Here is a 27,664-nt window from a genome sequence, read left to right on the forward strand (position 1 = left end):
TATCAGCTCCTCGATTACCCCTGACTCTCCAACAAAATCTATTGAGTTTATTACGCCTGGCAGCATCCGGTAAAGTCAATTACCAGCCTTACCAATGTAATTCCTCCCCGTTACCCCCAAGTCGCAATCACGGCTTTCCTTGCCGTGCGGTGCAATCGCAACGCTTAAAGCTTATCAGTAAGCGATGCGATTACCCTTGGATGCACATCGCGAAAACTCGCTTAGTTTACGCCCCCGGTATACCTGCCTTGTATACCGTACACCAGTTGGGCACCTGCCTCGTCAGACAGCAACTGACACCCTATTCAACAATAGATCAAAACTTAGTGTATAAAAAGTCAACAAATCACACGACATACACCTTTTCTGCGCAGAAAATCAAAGTTCCCAACAACAGTAATAATGTCCCAGAGGTTTTAACTAGAGATGAGCGCACTCTGATTTCCTGAATCCGAGCCCACCCGAACGTTGCCGATCCGAGTCGGATCCGAGACAGATCCGGGTATTGGCGCCAAATGAAAAATTGAAACCGAGGCTCGGAGTCATAATCCCGCTGTCGGATCTCGCGATACTCGGAACCTATAAATTCCCCGCTAGTCGCCGCCATCTTCACTCGGGCATTGATCAGGGTAGAGGGAGGGTGTGTTAGGTGGTCCTCTGTTCTGGTAGATCTCGTGCTGTGCTGTTTAGTTCTGTGCTGTGCTGTGCTGTGTTCTGCAGTATCAGTCCAGTGGTGCTGTGTGCTGTGCTCTGTCAATTTTGAGTTCAGTGGTGCTGTTGGGTCCTGTGTGCTGTGTCCTGTTCAGTCCAGTGGTCCTGTGTCCTGTGCTCTGTGCTTCTAAGGGCATAGTTATTTCCCCAATATTCCCAACTGTTTAAAAAATTTAAAAAAAGTTATAAAAAAAAATACCAAAAAATAATTTGAAAAAAATTTAATTACAACAAAATTTGCCAAACCAAACCTGCAGTATAAGCCCATTAGTACTGCAATATTACCAAGTTCACACATTCTGCAGTATCTTGTGCTACATATAATGGAGAGCAAAAATTTGGAGAATAAAGTAGGGAAAGATCAAGACCCACTTCCTCCTAATGCTGAAGCTGCTGCCACTAGTCATGACATAGACGATGAAATGCCATCAACGTCGTCTTCCAAGCCCGATGCCCAATCTCCTAGTACAGTGCATGTAAAATCCAAAAAGCCCAAGTTCTCCAAAAAAAGCAAAAAGAGAAACTTAAAATCATCTGAGGAGAAACGTAAAGTTGGCAATATGCCATTTACGACACGGAGTGGCAAGGAACGGCTTAGGCCCTGGCCCGTGTTCATGACTAGTGGTCCATCTTCACCCACGCATCTTAGCCCTCCTCCTCCTCCCCCCCTACAAAAAAATTTAAGAGAGTTATGCTGTCAGCAACAAAACAGCAAACAACTCTGCCTTCTAAAGAGAAATGATCACAAATCCCCAAGGCGAGTCCAAGGGTGTTGGTGGTTGTCAAGCCTGACCTTCCCATCACTGTACGGGAAGAGGTGGCTCGGGAGGAGGCTATTGATGATGTAACTGGCGCTGTGGAGGAACTTGATGATGAGGATGGTGATGTGGTTATTGTAAATGAGGCACCAGGGGGGGAAACAGCTGATGTCCATGGGATGAAAAAGCCCATCGTCATGCCTGGTCAGAAGACCAAAAAATGCACCTCTTCGGTCTGGAGTTATTTTTATCCAAATCCGGACAACCAATGTATGGCCATATGTAGCTTATGTAAAGCTCAAATGAGTAGTGGTAAGGATCTTGCCCACCTAGGGACATCCTCCCTTATACGTCACCTGAATAACCTTCATAGTTCAGTGGTTAGTTCAGGAACTGGGGCTAGGACCGTCATCGGTACAGGGACACCTAAATCCCGTGGTCCAGTTGGATACACACCAGCAACACCCTCCTCGTCAACTTCCTCCACGATCTCCATCAGATTCAGTCCTGCAGCCCAAGTCAGCAGCCAGACTGAGTCCTCTCCAATATGGGATTCATCCGAGGAATCCTGCAGCGGTACGCCTACTACTGCCACTGCTGCTGTTGCTGCTGTTAGTCGGTCATCTTCCCAGAGGGGAAGTCGTAAGACCGCTAAGTCTTTCACAAAACAATTGACCGTCCAACAGTCGTTTGCCATGACCACAAAATACGATAGTAGTCACCCTATTGCAAAGCGTATAACTGCGGCTGTAACTGCAATGTTGGTGATAGACGTGCGCCCGGTGTCCGCCATCAGTGGAGTGGGATTTAGAGGGTTGATGGAGGTATTGTGTCCCCGGTACCAAATCCCGTCGAGATTCCACTTCACTAGGCAGGCGATACCAAAAATGTACAGAGAAGTACGATCAAGTGTCCTCAGTGCTCTAAAAAATGCGGTTGTACCCACTGTCCACTTAACCACGGACATGCGGCCAAGTGGTTCTGGGCAAACAAAGGACTATATGACTGTGACAGCCCACTGGGTAGATGCATCGCCTTCCGCAGCAACAGCAACAGCTGCATCAGTAGCAGCATCTACAAAATGGCTGCTCGTGCAAAGGCAGGCAACATTGTGTATTACAGGCTTTAATAAGAGGCACAACGCTGACAACATATTAGAGAAACTGAGGGAAATTATCTCCCAGTGGCTTACCCCACTTAGACTCTCATGGGGATTTGTGGTGTCAGACAATGCCAGTAACATTGTGCGGGCATTAAATATGGGCAATTTCCAGCACGTCCCATGTTTTGCCCACACCATTAATTTGGTGGTGCAGCATTACCTCAAGAGTGACAGGGGTGTGCAGGAGATGCTTGCGGTGGCGCGCAAAATTGCTGGACACTTTCAGCATTCAGCCAGTGCCTACCGCAGACTAGAGGCACATCAAAAAAGCATGAACCTGCCCTGCCATCACCTCAAACAAGAGGTTGTGACGCGCTGGAACTCCACCCTCTATATGCTGCAGAGGATGGAGGAGCAGCAAAAGGCCATTCAGGCCTACACAGCCACCTACGAGATAGGCAAAGGAGTGGGGATGCGCCTGAGTCAAGCGCAGTGGAGACTGATTTCCGTGTTGTGCAAGGTTCTGCAGCCATTTGAATTTGCCACACGAGAAGTCAGTTCCAACACTGCCAGCTTGAGTCAGGTTATTCCCCTGATCAGGCTGTTGCAGAAGCAGCTGGAGAAAGTGAGGGAGGAGCTGGTAAACCATTGCGATTACACCAAGCATGTAGCTCTTGTGGATGTAGCCCTTCGTACGCTTTGCCAGGATCCGAGGGTGGTCACTCTTTTAAAGTCAGAGGAATACATTCTGGCCACCGTGCTCGATCCTCGGTTTAAAGCGTATGTTGTGTCTCTGTTTCCGGCGGACACAAGTCTACAGCGGTGCAAAGACCTTCTGGTCAGGAGATTGTCCTCTGAAGAGGACCGTGACATGCCAACAGCTCCACCCTCATTTTCTTCCACATCTATGGCTGCGAGGAAAAAACTCAGTTTTCCTAAAAGAGCCGCTGGCGGGGATGCTGATAACATCTGGTCCGGACTGAAGGACCTGCCAACCATTGCAGACATGTCTACTGTGGCTGCATTGGATGCTGTCACAATTGAAAAAATGGTGGAGGATTATTTTGCTGACACCATCCAAATAGACATGTCAGACAGTCCATATTGTTACTGGCAGGAAAAAAAGGCAGTTTGGAAGCCCCTGTACAAACTGGCTCTATTTTACCTGAGTTGTCCCCCTCCAGTGTGTACTCGGAAAGAGTTTTTAGTGCAGCGGGGAACCTGGTCAGTGAGTGGCGAAGGAGGTTGATTCCTCACAACGTTGAAAAAATGATGTTTATAAAAATGAATAATCAATTCCTCAATGAAGTACAGCACTGCCCTTTAGATAGTACAGAGGGACCTGTGGTTGTGGAGTCCAGTGGGGACGAATTGATAATGTGTGAGGAGCAGGAAGTACACACTGTAGGGGGAGAGGAATCAGAGGTTGAGGATTAGGACGACATCTTTCCTCAGTAGAGCCTGTTTAGTTTGTACAGGGGGAGATGAATTGTTTTTTTGGTGTGGGGGCCCAAACAAACCAATCATTTCAGCCACAGTTGTTTGGTAGGCCCTGTCGCTGAAATGATTGGTTTGTTAAAGTGTGCATGTCCTATTTTAACAACATAAGGGTGGGTGGGAGGGCCCAAGGACAATTCCATCTTGCAACTATTTTTTTGCATTATGTGACCATTCAACAGTCGTTTGCCATGTTCAAAAAGTAAAAGAAAATGTCAACAAATTCAAAAAATTACATCAAAAGTTAAATGCCATGTCATTATTTAAAACAAGAGGGTTTGACGTGCTAGAATTAGTGTAGTGTTAATATGTTATAAACACTACACTTGGAGGAGGTATTGTGGCCCCGGTATCAAATTTAGTACCGGGGCCACCCCACCACGCAGTCCAGATACTTGTTTGGTGGAATTCTGACCAGTTGAGGGTGTAACTATTTATTATATTGTGGCCCCGGTATCAAATTTAGTACCGGGGCCACCCCACTACACAGTCCAGAATTTTTTTTTGGGAAATTCAGAGCCGTGGAGGGTTTTTTATTAATTATATTGTGGTGACCACTCCTCTACGCAGTCCAGGTACATTTTTCGTTGCGATTAAGACCAGTTGATGGTTTTCTTATTATATTGTGGTGACCCACTCCTCTACGCAGTCCAGGTACATTTATTGGTGCGAATCATACAAGTTCAGTGTTTTTAAATTATATTGTGGTGACCCACTCCTCTACGCAGTCCAGGTACATTATTCGGTGCGATTCAGACCAGTTGATGGTTTTCTTATTATATTGTGGTGACCCACTCCTCTACACAGTCCAGATACATTTATTGGTGCGAATCATACAAGTTCAGGGTTTTTAAATTATATTGTGGTGACCCACTCCTCTACGCAGTCCAGGTACATTTTTCGTTGCGATTAAGACCAATTGATGGTTTTCTTATTATATTGTGGTGACTTACTCCTCTACGCAGTCCAGATACCTTTATTGGTGCGAATCATACAAGTTCAGGGTTTTTAAATTATATTGTGGTGACCCACTCCTCTACGCAGTCCAGGTACATTTTTCGGTGCGATTAAGACCAGTTGATGGTTTTCTTATTATATTGTGGTGACCCACTCCTCTACGCAGTCCAGATACATTTATTGGTGCGAATCATACAAGTTCAGGGTTTTTAAATTATATTGTGGTGAGTGACCACTCCTCTACGCAGTCCAGGTACATTTTTTGGTGCGATTCATACCAGTTGATGGTTTTCTTATTATATATATTGTGGTGACCACTCCTCTACGCAGTCCAATTACATTATTCGGTGCGATTCAGACTAGTTGATGGTTTTCTTATTATATTGTGGTGACCCACTCCTCTACGCAGTCCAGGTACATTTTTTGGTGCGATTAAGACCAGTTGATGGTTTTCTTATTATATTGTGGGGACCACTCCACTACGCAGTACAGAAAGATACCTCGTTGCAACGTTTTGGACTAATAACTATATTATGAGGTGTTCAGAATACACTGTAAATTAGTGGAAATGCTTGTTATTGAATGTTATTGAGATTAATAATAGCGTAGGAGTGAAAATAAGCCCAAAAACTTGATTTTTGAACTTTTTATGCTTTTTTCAAAAAAAATCGGAATCCAAAACCTTAAATCCGAACCAAAACTTTTCGGCAGGTGTTTTGCGAAACAAATCCGAACCCAAAACATCACGAAAATCCGAATCCAAAACACAAAACACGAGACACCAAAAGTCGTCGGTGCACATCCCTAGTTTTAACAAGTAATTATACTATGCATGTATAACAACTATCAAAACGATTGTTTAACCACGTGACAAATCTACCGGAGGTTCGCGTACGCAAAGCAGGAAGTACACTTATGCTAAGCAATGCAATACAGTTAAAACGCACAATGACAGTAAAAAGAAACAGTTTTCTCTTTTGTCCCTAGATTCAGTTAGCGTACCTTAGATAATGCAAAACGGACATTCGGTTTCACAACACAGAGTAAAATTCAGGTTTTGAACACATTGCGTTCTTACCCATATATGACGCGTCTCCACCCTTTGTTGGGGAACCGAAATCCGTTGGTCTTGCGTATCGTCCGGCAACGAAACTTCCAAACTCAAGAGCCCCCAAATTGTTATGAACATTTTGTCGCTATCCAATAACGATTGTCGAATCTCGATTTGTGTTTCCAACGCACAAATATTTATTCTCAAAAAGTAGCAGAATATATTTAAGCGAAATAATAATAATAAGTACAGCCGTTAATTAACCCAGGCGCTCTGGATCCAGTGTACAGTCATTCAGTCCTGAAGTCTGTGGTCTAGTTGACTGAACACTACATGAGAGCTACTGCTTATATGCAAACAGAGATACAGTGAAACAATGCAGGTGGTATAGCTTGCTTTTATTGGTCCAGGCATCAGGAGGGTCCAGGGGGTTACACATCATAGGCTGATTCAATCTAAGGAATCCAAAGGTGGGGGTCTCTCCAGGGGATGAGCTCTGTTCTTCCCGCCAAACTGCTCTGTTCTTCCCGCCACACTCCAATTACAATCAGTCTATTAGCATTTGACAGTTAATAATCATATTAAAGGTTTATTCCCTGACATCATTAACTAGAGTATGCAATGTGCGATCTCTTCGCTGAATGCACCGAACAGCTGCTGATGTAAAGGGGATTACTATGATATTAGACATGACACATTTCTTTTAACCTGAACCATATGTATCACTAATATGCATATAACTTATAATATTACTCATAAACACTACTTTATTTTGACATAAATAACTATGTTTTGCAACTACGATTAATGTATACTATTTACAAATGTGTGTGTTGGTGCGAATGTATACTAAAGTGTAAAAACTGTTATTGCCATGTGTTGCGGCTGGATACGCCCTTCCACGCCGTAGCGTGCTCTACGCATAATTTCAGACAAGGACAATCAAGTTTGCTTGATATCAATTGAAATGACTTTATCCAATTTGCTGACTTCGACAGCTCCACATATATACAAGTTAACCCGTGCATGATACTCATACATTCTAGTCAAATCAAAATACTTAAGGTGTTAAAAAGGTTCTTGTCATGCATTTGGACCTAGCCCAGGCCTCCTCAGGGGAAGAGCATTACTTCCCGACGCAAGCGCCCTTTTTTAACGTGGTTTTGTCCACATGTCACCACCTCATCATTTTTCTCCATCACCTCATCCTTCATCTTCATCGCCACATCCTTCATCAAGCTTCTTAAGGTGTTAAAAACTCCCCACTGTCACCCCCGGCAACCACCAACCACTCCCAACTGTCACTTCTCCTTCAAGAAATATATAGGTCAGTGTATAACTCTGCCCAGCAGGTGGCGCTGCAGCTTGGTTTTTTTTTTTCCACACACGCCACTAGGCATTTATATATATATATATATATATATATATATATATATATATATATATATATATATATATATATATATACACAAGTTAACCCGTGCATGATACTCATGCATTCTAGTTAAATCAAGCTACTTAAGGTGTTAAAAAGGTTCTTGTCATGCATTTGGGCCATAGCCCAGGCCTCCTCAGGGGAAGAGCATTACTTCCCGACGCAAGCGCCCTTTTTTAACGTGGTTTTGTCCACATGTCACCACCTCATCATTTTTCTCCATCACCTCATCCTACATCTTCATTGCCACATCCTTCATCAAGCTACTTAAGGTGTTAAAAACTCCCCACTGTCACCCCCGGCAACCACCAACCACTCCCAACTGTAACTTCTCCTTCAAGAAATATATAGGTCAGTGTATAACTCTGCCCAGCAGGTGGCGCTGCAGCTTGGTCTTTTTTTTTTTTCACACATACCACTAGGCATTTATATAGTAGATATGTATACATATATATGTGTATACATATATATGTATATATATATATCGGGAGAGTTGGAATGTATGACTTTGACCATTGTTTCAGACACAAACTTGTATAATCTGGTACTATCCCTGTAAATTAAGGCTAGTTGACAGCTGTTCAATTTCTTTTTACAGTATAACAGCTGTGCTATGCACTGCTATTGCAAGTACAGATTCTGTAGACAATAACAAAACAGACATAGTCATTTTTTATATGGATACCTATAGAATGTTGAAATGTTCTTGTACAGTACTCTACACGCAACTCCTTTTAACCCACAACATGGCCGCTTACATTGCAGCGACATGTTTTCCTTCTTTAGTGATCGTTTTATGGCAGATGGAGCAGAAGTGACGTCACGAAGGCAATGGACACTGGAAGCGTTTGAGGAAGTAGCACATTGTGACTTCCGGTTGCTGAGTGTGCTCTGGCGGGAAGGAAAGAGCACCGGTACTGGGAGACACGTGATATCATGGCTGATACGTTGGAATTTAACGATATTTATCAAGAGGTGAAGGGGTCAATGGTGAGAGCAGTTTATTTTCTATATGTCTGTGCGAGTATAGGGAACACAGTGCTGGCCAATGCTGCGCTATTATCCGTCTGTTATCTGTTTTTTTGTACAGACGGTTTTAGTGCTTTTTTATGGTCACAATATACAGTGAAATAACGGTACTAATGTAAATACTGTACAATGGTGACTGCATTACCGACAAAATGTTCCGATATTTTAACGATGCCATATTGTAATGACATGTCCAATAGCAATGTGATTAACTCGGTTTCTATTTGACACCCAAAGAAATTGTGGGGAATGTACGGCCTGACTAAACTTGGTGATGTATGCCCCCCACATAAATATATAGCGTATGTATGGGAGACCTACACATCAAATTACCGATATTTTATGATTTTTTGGCATATAATAAAGTGTGCAGAAATGTTCTATTGCAAGAATCGTTTGGTCTGAGTTAGCATTGTGGAAGATGTTTCCCTATTTGGGATGAGGCTGAAGTTAGCTTCCTATTCGGCCAGCTTCTTATTTATGCTACAGCTTTTTATTGAGAAATGCTTATTTTTAAAGGATTAAATCAAGTTGGATCACTGATTTCACACCAGATTAACACAAGGGTGTCCCTTATACAAATTGCAATAGTATTTAGCCTGACCTAACAAGGTTTTATATATGAAATCAGGAGGCAAAAGTCAGTATATTTTATCATTTTGAATAAATAGCTGTAGTGTTGCAAGGGTTAAATGCCGTTGGGCCACTAATTTGATAGTTGGAATCAACACAGGGTGGTCAGTTACATATAAAACATCTGTCTTTTGCTTGGCCCAATGCTGTTTTGGGTATGAAATCATATGACAAAATGAGCATAAATAGCATTTTCATTTTTTTAATAAGTAGCTTTAGTTTTGCAATGGTTTTTTTTTTTTGTTTTGTTTTGTTTTTGTTTTGTTTTTTAATTAAAAATTGCAACAAAAATAAATCTTATCACTTTGTCTGAAATAAAAGACTCTATACAACATCAAAGGGTAAAATGGACCAATAGGAACAAAACTTTGCATTATCATTACACCCAATTCTCTTACAATCCCTCCACAAAAACTACTGAATCACTTCACAAATGAGAATATATATATATATATATCTCAATGAAGTATAACATCCTCTAACACAATGCTCTTTATTATAACAACCCCGTCACCTATCTATAATGCCAGCCACACACCCTTTACTGTCAGGAAATGAAAACAAACTGTAAATGTATGTAAACCTTACTAAAAAAAAAAAAAAGCATTTCTACAAACTCTAATGGTGAAAGAACAGGATAGATAGCGAAGAATCGAGAGACTGCCAGATGTGAGCTACCACCTAAAGATGTCTCAACCTCTGCCAGTGTCTACCCCAGCTCGCAGCATCCATCCAGCCCCTCCATTTCCCAAACCTCGTTCAGAATACTATCCACCACCTCACTACAGGGAAGGGTTTTGCCCCTATTGGACACTAAACACAGTGTGTTCCACGTGTAAAATCTAACAACTGCGCTAACTAAAAAAAAAAAGTGCTTAACTCAAAATCCCGGCACCTTTTCAGCGCTTCATATACCCAGTCAGGGTAACTAAGCCCCGAAAGATTCCCCTTAACTTAGAGGCTCCAGTGAAACGCAAGCAAAGTGAGATCTCTAAACTTTGGAGCAATCTGCTTGGAATTCACCAAAGACAGACCATTCATGCACATATCACCTGGGCAATCCTTTAGTACCAGGGGCACATCAAAGTGAGTATGCAAAATCCTTCCCTCCAACATCCTCCTAGAGGAGTTTTTTGCCTCGCCCACTTTGATCTGTCATTTCCTTGTCCCTTTCAAACCCTGAACCAAATAGGCAAAGAGGTATCCATGCTTTACTCAAAGATTTTTTATGGGACCCTCATTCAACCATGCGTTGAGAAAGGGGTGCACCCAAACTCGAAAGCCAGCTACCCACCAACGGAGAGTCTCCAAAAAGAGTCTCCCGAGATGAGGTCCGTTCCTTGATCTTTGTTGTTAAGGACGAACAAGTTGAACTTTATCAAGAGGAGTGTGGCATACAAACTTAAGGATGAACATGGTCTAGGAATGGGAAACCCAGTGCTGTTCCTTAGTACTGCCTTCTTGAAGCTTCATCTCTGGAGTCTCTATTTGGAGTTTTTTGTTTTGTTTTTGTTTTTTTTAAGAAAACAACAAACACCAACACGTATTTTCCACAAACAAAGTAAGGACCAAAACAGGCCATAGCAAATTACAATGTATAAATTCGGCAAGGACAGTGCACTTGCCCGAGCCAATACACATAAAAACATAAAAAGAACGACAAAGCTCCATACATTTAGTTGGACTAAAATGTGCATAAAATGGTAATACCTCTAACAGTTTTATAAGAGTGTGGGGGTTTGTTTTTGTTCCAAAATATTAGGAGGGAGGGGGCTATTTGAAAGCACTAATTTTTTTAGTTAGCATAGTTCTTAGATTTTACACACGGAGTGCACAGTGTTTAGTGCCCATTAGGGGAAAATTCCTTTCCTGTAGTGAGGTGGTGGACAGTATTCTGCATGAGGTTTACAAAATAATGGATGTGGAGAATTACACAAATATTATTTTTCACAAAGTCTGCCGCCTCAGTTTTTATGATGGCAATTTGCATTTTCTCCAGATTGTGATGAACAGTGATCAGATGAATTGCAATTAATTTCAAAGTCCCTCTTTGCCATGACAATGAACTTTATCCCAAAAACAACATTTCCACTGCATTTCAGCCCTGCCACAAAAGGACCAGCTGACATCAGGTCAGTGTTTCTCTCATTAACACAGGTGAGAGTGTTGACGAGGACAAGGCTGGAGATCACTCTGTCATGTTGATTGAGTTAGAATAACAGACTGGAAGCTTTCAAAGGAGGGTGGTGCTTGAAATCATTGTTCTTCCTCTAGCTATGGTTATCTGCAAGGAAACACGTGCAGTCATCATTGCTTTGCACAAAAAGGGCTTCACAGGCAAGGATATTGCTGATAGTAAGATTGCACCTAAATCATCCATGTATCGGATCATCAAAACCTTCAAGGAGAGAGGTTCAATAGTTGTGAAGAAGGCTTCAGGGTGCCCAAGAACGTCCAGCAAGCGTCAGGACTGTATCCTGAAGTTGATGCAGCTGCGGGATCGGGGCACCAAAGAGCAGAGCTTGCTCAGAAGTGGCAGCAGGCAGGTGTGAGTGCATCTGCACGGACAGGGAGGCGAAGAATTTTTGAGGATTTCCTGGTGTTAAGAAGGCCAGCAAAGAAGCCACTTTTCTCCAGGAAAAACATCAAGGACAGGCTGATATTCTGCAAAAGGCACAGGGATTGGTCTGCTGAGGACGGGGGTAAATTCACTTTCTATAAAGGGATCCCCTTTCAGAGTGTTTGGGGCATCTGGAAAAACACTTTTCTGGAGAAGGAAAGGTGAGCGCTGCCATCAGTCCTGTGTTATGCCAACAATAAAGCAGCCTGAGACCATTTGTGTGGGGGTTGCTTCTCAGCCAAGAGAGTGGGCTCACGCACAATTTTGCCGAAGAACACAGCCATGAATAAAGAATGGTAACAAAATATCCTTCAAGAGCAACTTCTCCCAACCATCCAAGAACAGTTTGGCAACAAACAATGCCTTTTCTAGCATGATGGAGCACCTTGCCATAAGGCAAAAGTGATAACTAATTGGCTTGGGGATCAGAACATCAAAATTTTGGGTCCATGGTCAGGAAACTCCCCAGACCTTAATCCAATTGAGAATTTGTGGTCAGTTTTTAAGAGTTGGGTGGACAAAACCCCCACAAATTCTGACAAACACCAAGCATTGATTAGGCAAGAATGGGCAGCAATCAGTCAGAATGGAGCCCAGAAGTTGATTGACAGCATGCCAGAGCGAATTAAAAAAAATAAAAATCAACCCTTGCAAAACTACAGCTACTTATTCAAATTTAATAAATGCTATCTGTGCCCATTTTGCCTCCTGATTTCATGCCCAAAACAGTTTTAGACCACCCTGTGTTGATTCCCAACAGCATTTAACCCTTGCAAAACTACTGCTATTCAAAATGATAAAATATGGTGACTTTGCCCCCTGATTTCAATTCCAAAACCTTGTTAGGTCAGGATATATACTATTGCAGTTTGTATAAGGGACACCATTTAGTGTTAATTTGATGTGAAATCAGTGATCCAACTTGATTTAATCCTTTAAAAATAAGCATTTCTGAATAAGAAGCTGCAGCGTGAGTAAGAAGCTGGCTGAATAAGAAGCTAACTTCAGTCTAGTCTATTAGGGAAGATGTCTGTGACAGGTCTGCTAAACAAACCATGTAAGAATAGGATATACATCTGAATGATCCATGGATCCGGCGCTGATACATCAGTTTATACATCTCTAGAGTTTTAGCCAATAAGTTTTATCAGGGTTTTTTTTTTTTTTGTTTTTTTTATCTTTACCCTATTCCAGTTAGTTGCCTGTGTGTATAGAGCTCTGTCCCCATCATTTTCCCTTGGGTATCTTCAGAAGGTGAGACTGTGATGCAGTAGATGAATCCCCACTAGGGACAACTGTGAAAAAGTGACACTGACGTGATCACTTCCCTATCATACCCTCTGGTGCTCTCTTGAGCTGAGTGCTAATCTGAGTAGAGCACTCAAATACAATTGTTAATGCTTGTGTAGCACAGCTGATCTGTTCACTTGACACACTTTTGTTTTAGTCTCAACATCATTGTTTGCATGTGCTGTTAAACTTTAGAATGTCTCTTTGTTTCTACCAATGTTTGTGTTGTCTTAATGTAGCCCTGTTTCTCATGTTTTCTCTTGTTTTAGAATGATGGACGTCTGCGTTTATCCAAAACTGGCCTCATGTATAAGAACAGTAAGACAGGGAAAGTAGAGAATATTGCAGCTGCTGATCTGTCAGAAGGTGTATGGAGACGGGTGGCCCTTGGTTACGGTGTCAAACTATTAACTAGTACAGGACATGTGTACAAATATGATGGATTCAGGGAAGCAGTAAGTACACACGTGGTTAATTTTTAGTGTTCCACATTTGTAACATGACCTGTTATATGATTTATATTTTAATACAGAGTACCTTGTGTGGCCAGTAACTTAGACAAAGGGAGATCCAACCTGTGCACTGAGCCAAATTAGATAGATCTGTCAGTTTGGAACTCAGGTTATACACCTTGAACTTATAAATTAGTGCAGTCAGCTAATAATTGTTCATATTGTCCAATTGAGCTCATCAGACTATTTTCTACCAGTTTTTCATAGACATTGGTTTAATCAAACTCCAGTACAAATGGGATTTGGTAGTCCTTTTGTGCACACACACGCACACAAGATTTGTGGATAGTGTTTTACTGTCTAAATCATTTCCTATATGGACAGCTTAACTTGAATCCACATATTTACAAAAATCTTGTTAATGGTTTTTTTTTCTCCCATGCTAAGTTTCATCAAAGGCTTCTTATGTACTGATATAATGCATGTACATTGCAGTTTAGGATCATTATAGCAAGCTTGAAACAACCAGATCAGGGATTGCAAATTTTGTTTCTTTAAATCACCAAAATTATTTTAATGTTTGTTAGGAGGTTGAATTGTACTCCATCTCAAAACAGCTGTGTTTATGAAAAGGTAATTTCAAAGTTGGTGACTGCTTTGCTTCGCTGGAAACTTATCCCACTTACATAATCAAAAACTTTAATCAATAATGCATTTTCTCTTTAATCCATACTGAAGGACACTGCTTCCTCGGTTTATTGCGTTCTAGTGCAGGAATAGGCACTTAGTTTGAAATGTTATAAATTGTCAAATTGAAGGTTCTCACACTTATCTGCCTCTTGTAACACTGGACTCTCAGGTTTTTTCTAAGTGCCATTAGAGTTCGGCACATCATTGTTCTGGCTGCCTTTGACAGCAAAATATTTTGTTTGTCATATTCATTTCTTTATTTTAGTATAGGAAAAGGCATCTCTCTGCTGGTTCTCTGAAAGAACACCACTAAATAGAGTGGAGACGGCGATGATTATGGCACCTCTTCTGCCACCTCCTGCTATATAACTAATTCACGGAGGGGTCACTCGGTCAGCTGCTTCTAACAGTGACTGCAGTCCTGGTGTAGGTGATCAATGGCTGTCATTTGCAGTGCTGTTACCTAAATTGATGTCTGGGGGCTGAAGCAGATATCATATAAGCCTTAGTCTACCCGTATAAAAGGTCGATATGGGGTGTGCTATAGTTACTTCTGTGTATTGTATTGGAAGCATTACAGGACTTCCAGGGGCCAGGTGAATAGGTCAGGTAGAGGCCACTTTATAAGTGTTTGCCCTGCATTAGGGGCAAACTGGGCAAGGGGATCTGTTATACTAGACTACGCAACATTTGCACTGGACCATTTGGGGGAGGTGCTTATTCCCAGAAACTGCACCTCCTCCTTGACAGGCTTTTCCTTATGCAGGAGAGCCCATCTGTTATCTAAACTGTTGATTCTCTTCTCTATATACTAATATTGAGGGGAAATTAGCTGAGCTTCTTGCCTTATTTTATATGAGAAGCTCAGCGTGCTTATATCTGTCACTGTCTGTGGCTAACAGGTTTGACAGCCGGTGGCAGTCATTATTTCGACCCCGTAAACGTCGGCACTTAACTTGCGGACATGAAAATGTCAGCAGGCTAAATGCCGACACTTGCAGTGTGTAGACAGGTGGACAATGTAGTCAGTGTGATTGGCAACATTCACAATGTCGCCAGACCAATGCTGCCGGGTCCGTTGGCTATACCCTACCCTTGACAGCATGTCTGTCTTTACATTAGCACACTTGACTTATAGAATTGGACAATTGTAATATATATATAGTTATAGTACAGGAGCCAGGCACTCCTGTTATGAAAGGAGGAAAGTTCTTTGGAAGTGACAAATATATGGAGATTGCTGTCGTTAATCCAGTTTTCTTTCATTATTCTATTTTGGGTTCAGATAAAAATATGACCAAACCTTCGATTCAGACCCCTCTTTTTTTTTTTCTTTTTTTCTTTTTTTTTTTCTACTGTCCCACTCCTTCATAATTGGCAAATGTATAATAATGTGTATATATTTGAAAATTTATTTTAATACATTAGATCCCTCCATCATTATTTGCTTTTTATTTTTTATTATGTTATTAATGGTGAACTATTGGTTTAGAATCAAAAGAATGAAAAAAGGTGTACTTGGTAAGAATTAAAATATAACTCAAAATACCGAGAGCCAGTTGAACAGACCAGGAAGGAGAATCCTTAAAATAGTATATTCTATATAGATCTATAAATACTTCTACTGGTATAGCTTTCTGTTAAAATGGTCTTATTACCATCTGCATATGTTTAAGCCTTTGGTAATACTGTACCGTGAAAATGGTTAATTTTTATAGATGTATTTATGAATCAAATATTGGAAACAGTGGTTTTTTTTTTTTTTTGTGTGTGTTTTTTGGGGGTCGAGTATTGGTCTATACAATTAGTATTTTTGCCAGACACTGTCCTTGTTTGTAATGTAATACAGAAATAGTCTCTAGGTATCAAATTATTTCTTTCCTTTGTGGCACTATTCCAGAAACCATTGAGTGATCACTGATTAAAGACATAAAGTTGATTTAGATATAAGCATAAAATGCTAGATTTTAAATCTCATGTTATTAGTCACACTGGTGCATTATATTTATTTGACCAATCAATTTAGGTCTTTGGTAATGTGTCAGATCGCTGTTATGCACTATGCTGTTTCTAATTTAACACCAGAAATCTAAATTTATCAAATTTTTATACCTTAGAGACAGTTTTAAATTTCAAAGGTGTTCACTAATTTTAGAACATATGACTTGATTTTATATATAAGGCATTGTATTAAAGTTTTTACCAGTTGTACTGATGCATTGCGTACACATAAAGATTCTCGCTTTTGCAAGTTGTAGCATATTCGTAATATATCCAAGGTTCCACTTATTTAAGATCCTCAGTGACGTTTTATGTGTCAGAACAGTGTTGGAAACAGTCCTTACGCATAAGCATTGAATGTTTATTCGGCAATATAGTGAAACCATCTGTTGCATATCCTAGCCTTTCATTCCCTGTATGGCCGATCATTCTTTTAAAATGTGGATAACTCATATCAATATACTAAATTGTCTGGTCCAATTTGATTGGTTATTATGGACAGCTATTTTTATAGTAGATGATGTTTGCTAGGGCATGGATTTATTTTAAATTAAATTGTATGCAGCATATTTCATTACAGGGAATGAAAGGCTTTAATTAACCCTTGAATTCAACAAATGTTTCATTACACTTCTCAGGAGACTGAGTTTATATCTGGGCAGGGCCAGATTAAGGGCCACATGGGCCTGTGGCTGAAAATTATAAAGGGCCTGTTGTGAGAAGTTCCGTCCCACCGGAGTTGTGGCCAGTTATGTGTGGGTGTGGCCAGCACCATGGAGGGCATAGCTTGCACTTCCCTACAGCCACCTACATCTCCCTCTCATCCTCCCTTATATAAAGAGTGCAACAATAATTGGATCACAAAGCATGAATGTAAAGTGAAGAGTGGAAATACATCCCAGTTGTTCCTCATGCTGGGACAAGCTCTTGGCTAATCAAGATAGTCCCCTAAAATCGGTACTATCCTGATTGATTCTGGACAGTTGAGAGGTAAATGTATGTTATTTTATTGACCATTGAAGACCAAAATACAATGGTTGATTATTTTTATTTATAAAGTGCTTTTTCTTTTATCAGTAATTTTTATTGAAGTTTTTGCAAAATATTTGGAGTACAGAAAAAAAGAAATGGAATCAACAAGGGGGAATACAGGGGGGGGGGTGCTCATTGAGGAGTATTACAACAAATATAAATGCACACATTCTGAAAATAGAAAACAGAGCAAAACAAAAAACATTGCAATGCACATCATAGAAAGATGCCGTGGGGGGAATCTGGTAAAGCCAGGTGCGAGCTGGTGCGTGGGAGAGGAGGAAGATGACCCTCTATCTGCACCCCCTCCCTCTGTAACATTGACATGCCACTTGAATCACTTCATGATAGGGGCCGAAGCAGAGGTTGAGTATAGCATGTATATCGTCTCCATTTCAAAGCTGTTCTGTATTTTAGAAATAATTCGACCCAGCGTAGGGGATTTATAAAGTGCTTTAACAGAAACATACATGAAAAATGTTCATTTTCAGGTTTTTAACATTGAACAAAGTACAGGGTGCTGAAAACTTAAGAAAATTAATAATAAAAGAAAAAAATTAAACTTGAATCTAAGTTTAAATATATATAAATACACGGTCTATTGTATATATTCATATTGATCACACGCTTTCTTTCTGCAAACAACCTATTCGATCCTCTTCAGTCAGGCTTTCGCTCTCAACACTCCATAGAGTGGGTTGTTTCAGTACCTCAGAAACTGCGGATCTCTTGGGATTTGTACACACAACAGTCTCTAGAGTTTACAGAGAACGATGCTCAAAACCATTACCATGCAGTGAGCGGCAGTTCTGTGGGTGGAAACACCTTGTTTATGATACTTCAGAAGAAAATGGCAAGTCTGGTTCCAGCTTATAGGAAGGCGACAGTGACTCAATTAACCATGGGTGGTATGGAGAAGAACATCTCTGAATTCACAGCACATCCAACCTTGAATTCAATGTGCTACAGCAGCAGAAGACCACACAGCACACTTGTGACTGCCACGCAATAAACGGCACCCTTGTGACTTTGATACATGCAAACTGTGCAGTTAATGTATGAGAATGTGACTATCAGTTGTTGGTCATTTTCATACCTCCTAACACATCAAACAGCCAAAGGGGAATGTATAAGTTTTGTTATATATAACTTGTGGCGGGGTCCCGAGTACTGGGACCGTGCGGCGGCCATCTTGAAACTGACTTAAATCACCGGCGCTAGGTGCTGCATGAAAAGTGTTTTAATAATATGTTTTTAAAATAAATAAAAAAATGTATTTTAAATGTGCGCTGCAGCGCTGGCTGGGTAGCACCCTGCGCTGCAGCAGGGAAGGGGTTAAACCCCGGCAGTAGGCGCCAGGGAGTGTAAAAATGTATGTTAACTAAATGGGAATGAATGTGTAGGCGCTGCAGCACCTGTAAAGAACCGCTGCTCAGTGCTGAAGGGGTTAACTCACGACGCCTACCGCTGGGAATGTAACTGTATATTTTAATTGTAAATGTGTGTTAAATGTATAAAAATGTATGTGTAAAATTATGCTGGGGCTGCAGAGGCAACCCTGGATCTCCTTAACAACTACCCTCCTGGAATTAAATGGGTCCAGGTGGTGCAGCGCCTCCTGGGGGTTCTAGGAAGCTAAGTTCCTAGTTGGAGCTTCAATAGCTACAACTAGCGACAGGGCAGGGACTGTTGCCCCGGGATCTGACTGCTCTCCCCTGGTACTATTTTCGGCCAGGGAGCAGGGCCAGACCCCGGAGCGGGGTCCCTGGAAGTAATTTTGTTCGGGAGAAAAGATAAATCTCTCGCTCCAGACAGAGAGGCACCAGGGGAGGAGAGTGGGCTGAGCCCCCCTTACCCTGGCAGCTCATGGACAGGGTAAAAGTATACTCCCCCCTGCCACTAGCAGCAATGTTAAAGGTGTTATACTCTCTAGGCTGATTCACGTGCAGACTGGATGAAAGGGACAGGAGGACGGATTACCTCCTGCTAAGACAAGTCTCGAGTGTATAAAAAAGGCTCTGTTTTGTATTCAAAGATGTTCTTCTTGTATTATCTGACCTGAGCACTGACACCTTCAATCGGTGTGACTGCAACTAAACATCACTTGCTTCATAGACCTGCTTGGTAACTTCTCTATCCTGTGACCTACAGAATAGACCCAACTTTAATCCGTTCCTGGCTTTTCTGAGGTTTGGACCCAGTACCACCACCACACTGCCTGCTACCCAGCAGCTATGGCAAGTGTGATAGGCCAGAGGGGAACCATCTACAGCAGCCCTGATCTGTAGGACGAGTTCAGGGGTAGCAGCCCAGGTACACCAGTAACAAGGTACACCCGCAGCATCAGTTAGTCCAAAGAAACCCAGTTCTGGATGCCGGTAAGAAGTCCAGTGATGGCAGCACTTGTAAGCCCCTCCCACACTTAGGATAACGTAAGGGAACGGTGGCAAAGTAAGCCCATCTGGTTCCCAGCAGCACCAGACAGGGTGTCATAGGCCGTCCATCCTGTCACAGATTTCTGGTGGCAAGCAGCGGGATAACCAGTCAGGAAAGCCGTTAACTTCAAACCTAGAGGTACCTGCAGTAACATTCCAGAACACAAAACCTGTTCCCAGCAACAGTCACACCCCACAGAGTGAACCAGTGGCGCAAATTCAACAGCGTGATGAGGGTTAACTTTTCTGTTCTAATGCAGCAGTCCCTGGGAGACAAAACAACTGAGGCGGAGCGGTTGCTTATCATCAAGTTGTGGGGCTCCCTGCAGCAGCCCGCCTGCTGTGCCCATATTTGGATCCCTTCACTTTACCAAATTTGATGACACTGTTGGAGATATTAATGGACATTTGCAGGTGTTCGAAATGTCTTGTAGCCTCCATGACTTACCCAAACAGGAGTGGGTAAAGTATCTGGTACCCACGCTACAAGGTCTTGCAGTGGACTCTTATCGCAGAGTGGCCCTAGAGGACTGTGCGGACTACGATGTGGTAAAATGGGTCCTCAAGCGCTATGTTATTACCCCGGAGACCTACCAGCAGAAGTGTCGGGACTTTGCTAAGAGCACCCATTATCAGCCATGAGGAATTTGCTAACCAGTTGCGGCAGTTGGCAATAAGATGGATTAATGGATCTGTCGCCAAGTCCTGGGAAGAATTAGTGGACTTAATTTGCAGAGAGCATTTTCACCGCCAGTGCACTCCAGAGGTGAAGTGGGTATTGGACTGTAGCCCAGCAACCCTGGAAAAAGTGGCCCTGCTGGCGGATCAGTATGTGGCAGTGAGGCCACACTGGCAGAAACACCAGGTAAACAGCCAACGCCAAAGGATTGTATAATCAGGGGGACACCCTTCTTTTTAAAAGCAAGTACCATTCGCCAGCCACTACCCCACCCTGTCCCTGGGAGTTATCAGAGACCACCAGAGCCCAGGCTGATGTCAGTTGCCCACAAAATCCCTATGGCGGGACTTCAGGGAAGAGACCGGACACTGAAGCGCTTGACACAGAACTTTTTCTGGCTGGGAATGTCGGATAACACACTGTAAGTCCTGTGATGTGTGTCAGCGTCCCGGGCGCCCCAGTGCTAGTGCTCCCCTTGCCAATAGTTGGGGAACCTTCTCATCGAGTGGCTGTGGACATAGTAGGGCCCTTGTCTGTGTCCTGTAGGTCCGGAAAGAGATACATCCTCACCGTGGTAGAATACGCTACCTGGTATCCAGAGGCTGTAGCTTTGTCCTCCATAACTGCGGAAAAGTTAGCAGACGCATTGCTAGGCATATTTAGCAGAGTAGGGTTCCCTAGTTAGATCCTATCTGATCAAGGAACTCCGTTCATGAGTGAACTGGTCCAGTGTCTCTGGGCAAAGTGTGGAGTGCAGCAACACCGTATTGCCCCCTACCATCCTCAGACTAATGGACTGTGTAAGCGGTTCAATGGCACTCTGAAGCACGGCATTTGTAACTTCAGAGGGTGGGGGGACTGGGAACGCTACCTGCCACCCATCCTGTTTGCCTCTCGGAATGTGCCGCAGGAGTCTACCGGTTTTCCGCCCTTTGAACTACTACATGGTTGCAGAGTCCGTGGACGACTTGACCTGTTCCGACAGTCTTGGGAAGGGGAGGTACCCACCCAGGTTGTCTCTGTGGTGGAGTATGTGTTGAAGCTCAGGGATCGGTTAGAGAATCTCACGCAGGTGAAACAGAAAACTTGGTATAATCAGGGTGTGTGTGCTAGAGTGTTTCTAGTGCAGAAGGCCCTTCTTCTGATGCCACGTGCGAACAAACTCCAAGCTGTCTGGGTTGGACACGGTCTCAAAACGCCTGAGTGACATTACTTACGTGGTGTCATTTGATAGCGATGGTAGGCGGCAGCGGACCTGCTACCTAAATATGTTGAAGGCATACCACGAGCGTGTGGAGGCGGTAGCGGAGGTTTGCTGCTTTACAACTGAGGAACCAGGAAGTGACTCACTACCTGACCTCGCGGATGCCAGAAGTGATGGTGTAGAGGAAGTGGGCTGGGATGAGCAGTTGAGTGCCTGTCAGAGGGAGCAGCTTGAGGCAGTGTTGTGGCCCTTTGCGACTCAGTTCAATAGGAAACCTGGTCGGACTTCCTTGGTGATGCACCATGTGAACACTAGTGAGCATAGGCCAGTTAGGCAACCCGTTTATCGAGGTGAATGAGGTGACCGTGTCTGATGCCTATCCCCTGCCCAGAATTGACGCTCTGTTAGACGAGTTAGCTGGAGCAAAGTATATTTCCACCTTTGACTTGAGCAAGGGGTATTGGCAGATAGCGCTGACCCCCGAGGCTCAGGAACGGTCTGCATTCATCACGCCATTTGGCCTGTTCGAATTTAAATCCATGCCATTTGGGATGAAGAATGTGCCAGCCACCTTCCAGCGTGTGGTTGATTACCTGCTGGAAGGGTGTAAAGGCTTTGCTCAGGCGTGCTTAGATGACATTGCCATTTTCAATAAATCCTGGGAGGATCATCTCAAACATGTAGGGCAAGTGTTGGAGAAAATTCAGTGGGCAGGCTTGACCATTGGAGCAGACAAGTGCCAAATGGGGATGTCGGAGGTGCAATACCTGGGTCATCGTGTGGGGAGGTAAGGTTAAGCCAGAGCCAGCTAAGGTAGAGGCAATCCGAGACTGGCCCCGGCCCACAACCCAAAGATAAGTACTGGCCTTCTTAGGGACCTCGGGCTACTACAGACGTTTCGTCCCAGACTTTAGCACTGTAGCGAAGTCCCTGACAGATCTCACTTAGAATAAACTCCCCCAAGTAGTTGACTGGACACCCGCTTGTGAGCTGGCATTTCAGTCAATAAAGCAAGCCCTTGTTCGTGCTCCAATACTGTTGGCGCCCAATTATGACAAGGACTTTATTATGCAACCTGATGCTGCACAGTATGGACTGGTAGCAGTACTTGGCCAAGTGGGGCCAGATGGGCAGGATCACCCTGTGGCCTATTTGAGCAGAAAACTGCTAAACCGAATGGTAGGGTATGCCACAATTGTGAAGGAATGTTTGGGCATTAAAAAAACTTCAACCTTATTTATATGGACGCCATTTTACTGTGGTGACTGATGATAATCTTTTAAAGTGGCTACATCACACGTGAGGGGAAAATGGCAGATTGTTGAGCTGGAGCCTTGCCTTTCAAATTTATGACTTTCACATAATTCACAAGCAAGGAAAGGCTCACAGCAATGCGGATGTACTGTCTCTCCAGGAAGAGCCGGATTCTTCAGGTCACCCCCGGGAGCCCCAAGAGACTGCGGGATTAGGAGTCAAATTGTGGGGACATGGCTCGCTGGTAGCCCGCATGGACTGGGGGGGGGGTGTGGCCAGGTCCCGAGTACCATTCGCCGGCCATCTTGAATTTGGGGTTAAATCACCGGCGCTAGGTGCCGTGTGAAGAGTGTTTAATAAAGTGTTTTAAAAAATAAATAAAAAATTGTATTTTAAATGTGTGCTGCAGTCCTGGGTGGGTAGCATCCACCGCTGTAGCAGGGAAGGAATTAAACCCTGGCACCTAGTGTAAAAAGTGAATAACTAAATGGGAATGTATGTGTAGGCGCCGCAGCGCTGGTAAAGAACCGTCGCTTAAGGGGTTAACTCGGTGCTAGGCGCCCTGAGTGTAACTATGTATATTTCAAACGTTAAAAATGTGTATGAAATGTATGTGTAAAATAAAAGAAAGAAAGTACCCTGTGCTGGGGCAGCCCTGGATCCCCTTAACAACCAGCGTCCTGGAATTAAATGGGTCCAGGAGATGCAGCGGCTCCTGGGGGTCCTAGAAAGCTAAGTCCCTAGTTGGAGCTCCAATAGCTTCAACTAGTGACAGGGCAGGGACTGATGACCCGGATCAGGGTCCCTGGAAGACAGTTTGGGCGGGAGATTTAAAAGATAGATAAATCTCTTGCACCAGGGGAGGACAGTGGGATGAGCACCCTTCTCCCTCGCGGGGGGGGGGGGGGGAGTATATTCCCCCCATGCCACTAGCATCAATGTTAGAGGTGTTATACTCTTTGGGCTGATTCACGTGCAGGCTGCATGAATCAGTCCAGATTAGTTAAAGGGCCATGAGGACGATTTACCTCCTGCCAAATCAAGTCTCCAAATGTGTACAAAAAGGCTCTGTTTTGTATTAAAAGCTGTTCTTCTTTCATCTGACCTGATAACTGGTACCTTTTTAACCAGTTTAAGAGCAATTACACATCACTTGCTTCAATGACCTGCTTGAAAACTTCTCTATGCTGATTCCTGTGACCTACAGATTAGACCCAACTCTAATCTGTTCCCGGCTGTTCTGAGGTTTGGACCCAGCGCCCAGTACCACCACTTTGCCCGCTCCCCAGCAGGTCTGGCCAGTGTGATAGGCCAGCGGAGATCCATCCACAGCAACCCTGATCTATAGGACGAGTTCAGGGGTAGCAGCCCAGGTACACCAGTAACGAGAGGTACACCCGCAGCGTCGGTTACCCAGAAGAAACCTGGTTCTGGATGCCGGTAAGGAGTCCAGTGGAGGCAGCACTTGTAAGCTCCTCCTACTGCGGCAAGATGGGGCACTTGGGATAACGTAAGTTAACGGTGGCAAAGTAAGCCCATCTGGTTCCCAGCAGCAGCAGACAGGGTGGCATAGGCGGTCCATCCTGTCAGATTTCTACTATTCTTTATTCAAGTGTTCATACATCTGAGCAGACTTCAAATTACAAATAGTCAAACACAGTTACCTGTCAGTGACACCAGGACATAATCTCCATTGAAAAAGTTGGTAATTTTGTTGTAAGAAGAGGAACTGATCCCTATGTTGATACACAGGGGCCATTGACACATGCATATTATATTTTCACATATCCTCTGCTGGGCCTTTTGTCCCATATCCCCTGATAAAAAATAAATTGTTCCTACCTGTTGTGTTGAATGCCACTGACCTCCGTCTGGGACTGGGTGGAAGTTGGTACAGCACGAGTCACACACAGCCTCTGTAGACGCAGCCCCCACTCCACTCAGCAACAGGCAGCGTCACGATTGGCTGGCTGTTGCTTTCCGATGACAGGACTGCCCCCTAGCTACCAGGGAAGTCTCACCACCCTCCCCATGGCAGGTGCCCTCACCGATTATTTTTTTTATTTTTTTATTTTTTTATTTTTTTTTTTACTCCTGGCTGGCCTGGGCCTATTTCTGTGGAGAGGCCTCCCCATCAGGCCCATTGTTAATTCGGCCCTGTCTCCTGGGCTGATCATTGCATTGTGTGCAAAGGAGACTTTCAGCACCATAATTGAAAGGCTTATCCAAGGCTTCCCAAATTTAATGCATCCTGTTGTTCATCTTTTCAATAAGCTCTTAAGCCTAGCATGCTAACTATCAAATGCACATAATACAGCACGCCTAACGTGTAGGGGCTTATCTCGTGCTGTGTTCTGACTCTGGCTCCATTCATTGCTGAGTATAGTTGGCTCAGCTAATGTTAGTGAACAAAATGTTTGCTAGCTGCAGGGAAGCTTTACAGCAGCTCCATGCTTCCCTGTAGCTTGTTCCTGCATGTCTGTGCTCTATAACTTCTAATGCAGTGCATGCACATATGCAGACTGCTGAAGTTCAGGAAACTGGTGCAAATTGTTGAAGCAGATCTGCAGTAGCAGTCTGAAGCCGCCCAGGTAGCTAGCCCTCTGTTTGAGCAGAGTTTTGCTGTGACCTCAGATAAGTCCCTACCTACAGAAAACCACAAACCACTACCTTTTCTAGAGATAGGAAAAGACACTGAAAGATGCTAGACTACCTAGTATGGGTGGGGAGGGTTGCTTTTTTTTTGTAACCTGTCTCTCTGCCTAAGTTGGAAAGGGAAGCTATCCATTATAATGGCTGCCTTTGGAGGAATGAAGAAGTGATGGATTTATTATATATCATACTTATCTACCCCCTTATGTGTTGGCATATGAAATTGGTAAAACAATTCCTTTACCATGGAGGACCCTTTCTATTAGTATCGGAATTAAATAAAAAAACTGTAACTTATACAACCTGTCTATTTTCACAGGAGTATGAGAAGCTGTCCGATTACTTCAAGACTCACTTCCGTGTGGATTTGGTAGAAAAGGATCTCTGTGTGAAAGGATGGAACTGGGGCAGTGTGAGATTTGGAGGTGTGTTCCCTTTTAATCTGTCACAATTACTTTTTTTTTTTCTCTCCTTTTTGGACTGTTAATGGTTATGTACTGTTTAATTCTATTCATTGACAAGCTTTCCTGGATTTCCTTAATGTCTATACTGTTGCTAAAGCATTCTGTGCAACTAAAGCAAATTATACTGACACAGCATAGTGCTTTATTGTGATTCACAGATAGCATTGGTGCTTAGGGTAGAAAGCATCTTGGAACTCTGTCAAATGTAAGACTAAGCAGCTGTGCTCAAGGCAACTATGTAGTCTTGTAGTTTATGCACATTTCACAGCGCTGATAAGTTCGATTTAAAGAAAGTATTAATGTCCAAGGCTGTTAAATTCATCATGTCTAAAGGGGGTTTGAATGGAACAATAAGATTTCAAGTGAGTTGCTCTATACTTCTAAGCTTGGTGAATTTTTTTATTTTATTTTTCCCCTATATTTTGTATTCACAATATAGTATATAACACTACCCATTCATACACATACATATTTCCAAGATTGTCAGCTTTATAAGGCAATTTAACATATTTGTGCAGTTTCAGAGGTCATGATGGTCTTATCCAGCTCCTGCAGCAGCTGATAATTGAGGTCTGTTCACATTGAGTTGATTTCCTTTGTCGTTATACAGTGGTAGCAAGGAGTTGGTTAACTTTCCATTTCTTCAGTGTTGGCGAGCCAGTTAATTTCCTTTTAACTCGCTATTAGTTTTTTTGGCATAGAATAACCGTAATCTCAAGTCTTTCATATTTCCCAGGGATCAATTCCTCAACTATTCCCATAAGACACTCTTGGAGAGCAGCTATTAGGCAACACAATGCATTAGAGATAAATTCTGTGACCTCTGATCAGAAAGGTCTAATAATCGAACATTTCCAAACAAAATGTGTAAAAGTGCCCATTTACAGGAAGCATTTAAGCATATATTATTAGGTAACTATCTCCTCTTAATCAGCAGGGTATGTGATATTTACGGTACAAATATCTATCTTAAATTATAATATCTCTGGAAGAAATTACTGTCACTGTGTATAATCCTATCGCCTCCTCCCAATCCACTGCACCTAAATCTGTAATATCACGTCTCCACTTAGTATAACAGTTAATAGTAAGTACTGGATGAGTGTTTGTCAAAAGCTTATATAAGTAAGAAGTGTATTTTACTATAATCTATAAGGGCTTGTTTCAAGGATGTGGTTTAAATGTTTGCATCACTCAACAAAACTGAGCCATAATTACTTTCCTCCTACATCCTTGTTGGGGGACACCGCTTCAACATGGGGTTAAAAAGGGTGCTGTGCAAGAAGTAAGGCACTAATCTACACTAAACGTGTCTGAACTTATTTTTCCACCTCTATGCCTCCTCCCCTGCAATTAGTCAATTTTTTTTTTAGCAGCCACAGAAAGGAGTTGGGCAATTTTATTTTTTGTTGCAATGCTATTTAGTATTTAATATCTTTTAATAGCAGGAGCAGTTAGGGTTATTACTGAAACCTAGTACTAGCACAAAAACGGACTTGACTTTCTGGCCTATCCTTAAGTCCCTAAAGTTTTCAAATGCAGCTAGGGAAATTCGTGATGGAGTCCGTCTGATGAGTCATCTGCGCCATGGAGCAAGACAAGTTTCTCATCTCCATGGACAGAAATGATGGCTATCTCCATATCCTTATCTGGGAAGGACTTCACAGCCTTTTCAGATTTTCATTGGAGAAATCCCATTACCACTTCAAAACACTGAG

General features: G+C 42.9%; 1 protein-coding gene across 1 annotated transcript in view; it reads left to right on the top strand.

Annotated features, from left to right (window-relative positions):
- The first annotated feature begins 8,343 nt into the window (after nt 1–8,343).
- SSRP1 (structure specific recognition protein 1) overlaps nt 8,344–27,664 on the top strand; it is a 59,886-nt gene continuing 40,565 nt past the window's right edge. Inside the window, exons 1-3 of the mRNA XM_075217220.1 lie at nt 8,344–8,501; nt 13,353–13,538; nt 25,802–25,907. Of these exons, the coding sequence (XP_075073321.1) occupies nt 8,448–8,501; nt 13,353–13,538; nt 25,802–25,907 (346 nt within the window). The 5' untranslated portion in view covers nt 8,344–8,447. The remainder of the gene's footprint in view (nt 8,502–13,352; nt 13,539–25,801; nt 25,908–27,664) is intronic.

This window comes from Mixophyes fleayi, chromosome 6 (assembly GCF_038048845.1).
Source record: "Mixophyes fleayi isolate aMixFle1 chromosome 6, aMixFle1.hap1, whole genome shotgun sequence".
NCBI classification, from domain to species: domain Eukaryota; kingdom Metazoa; phylum Chordata; class Amphibia; order Anura; family Limnodynastidae; genus Mixophyes; species Mixophyes fleayi.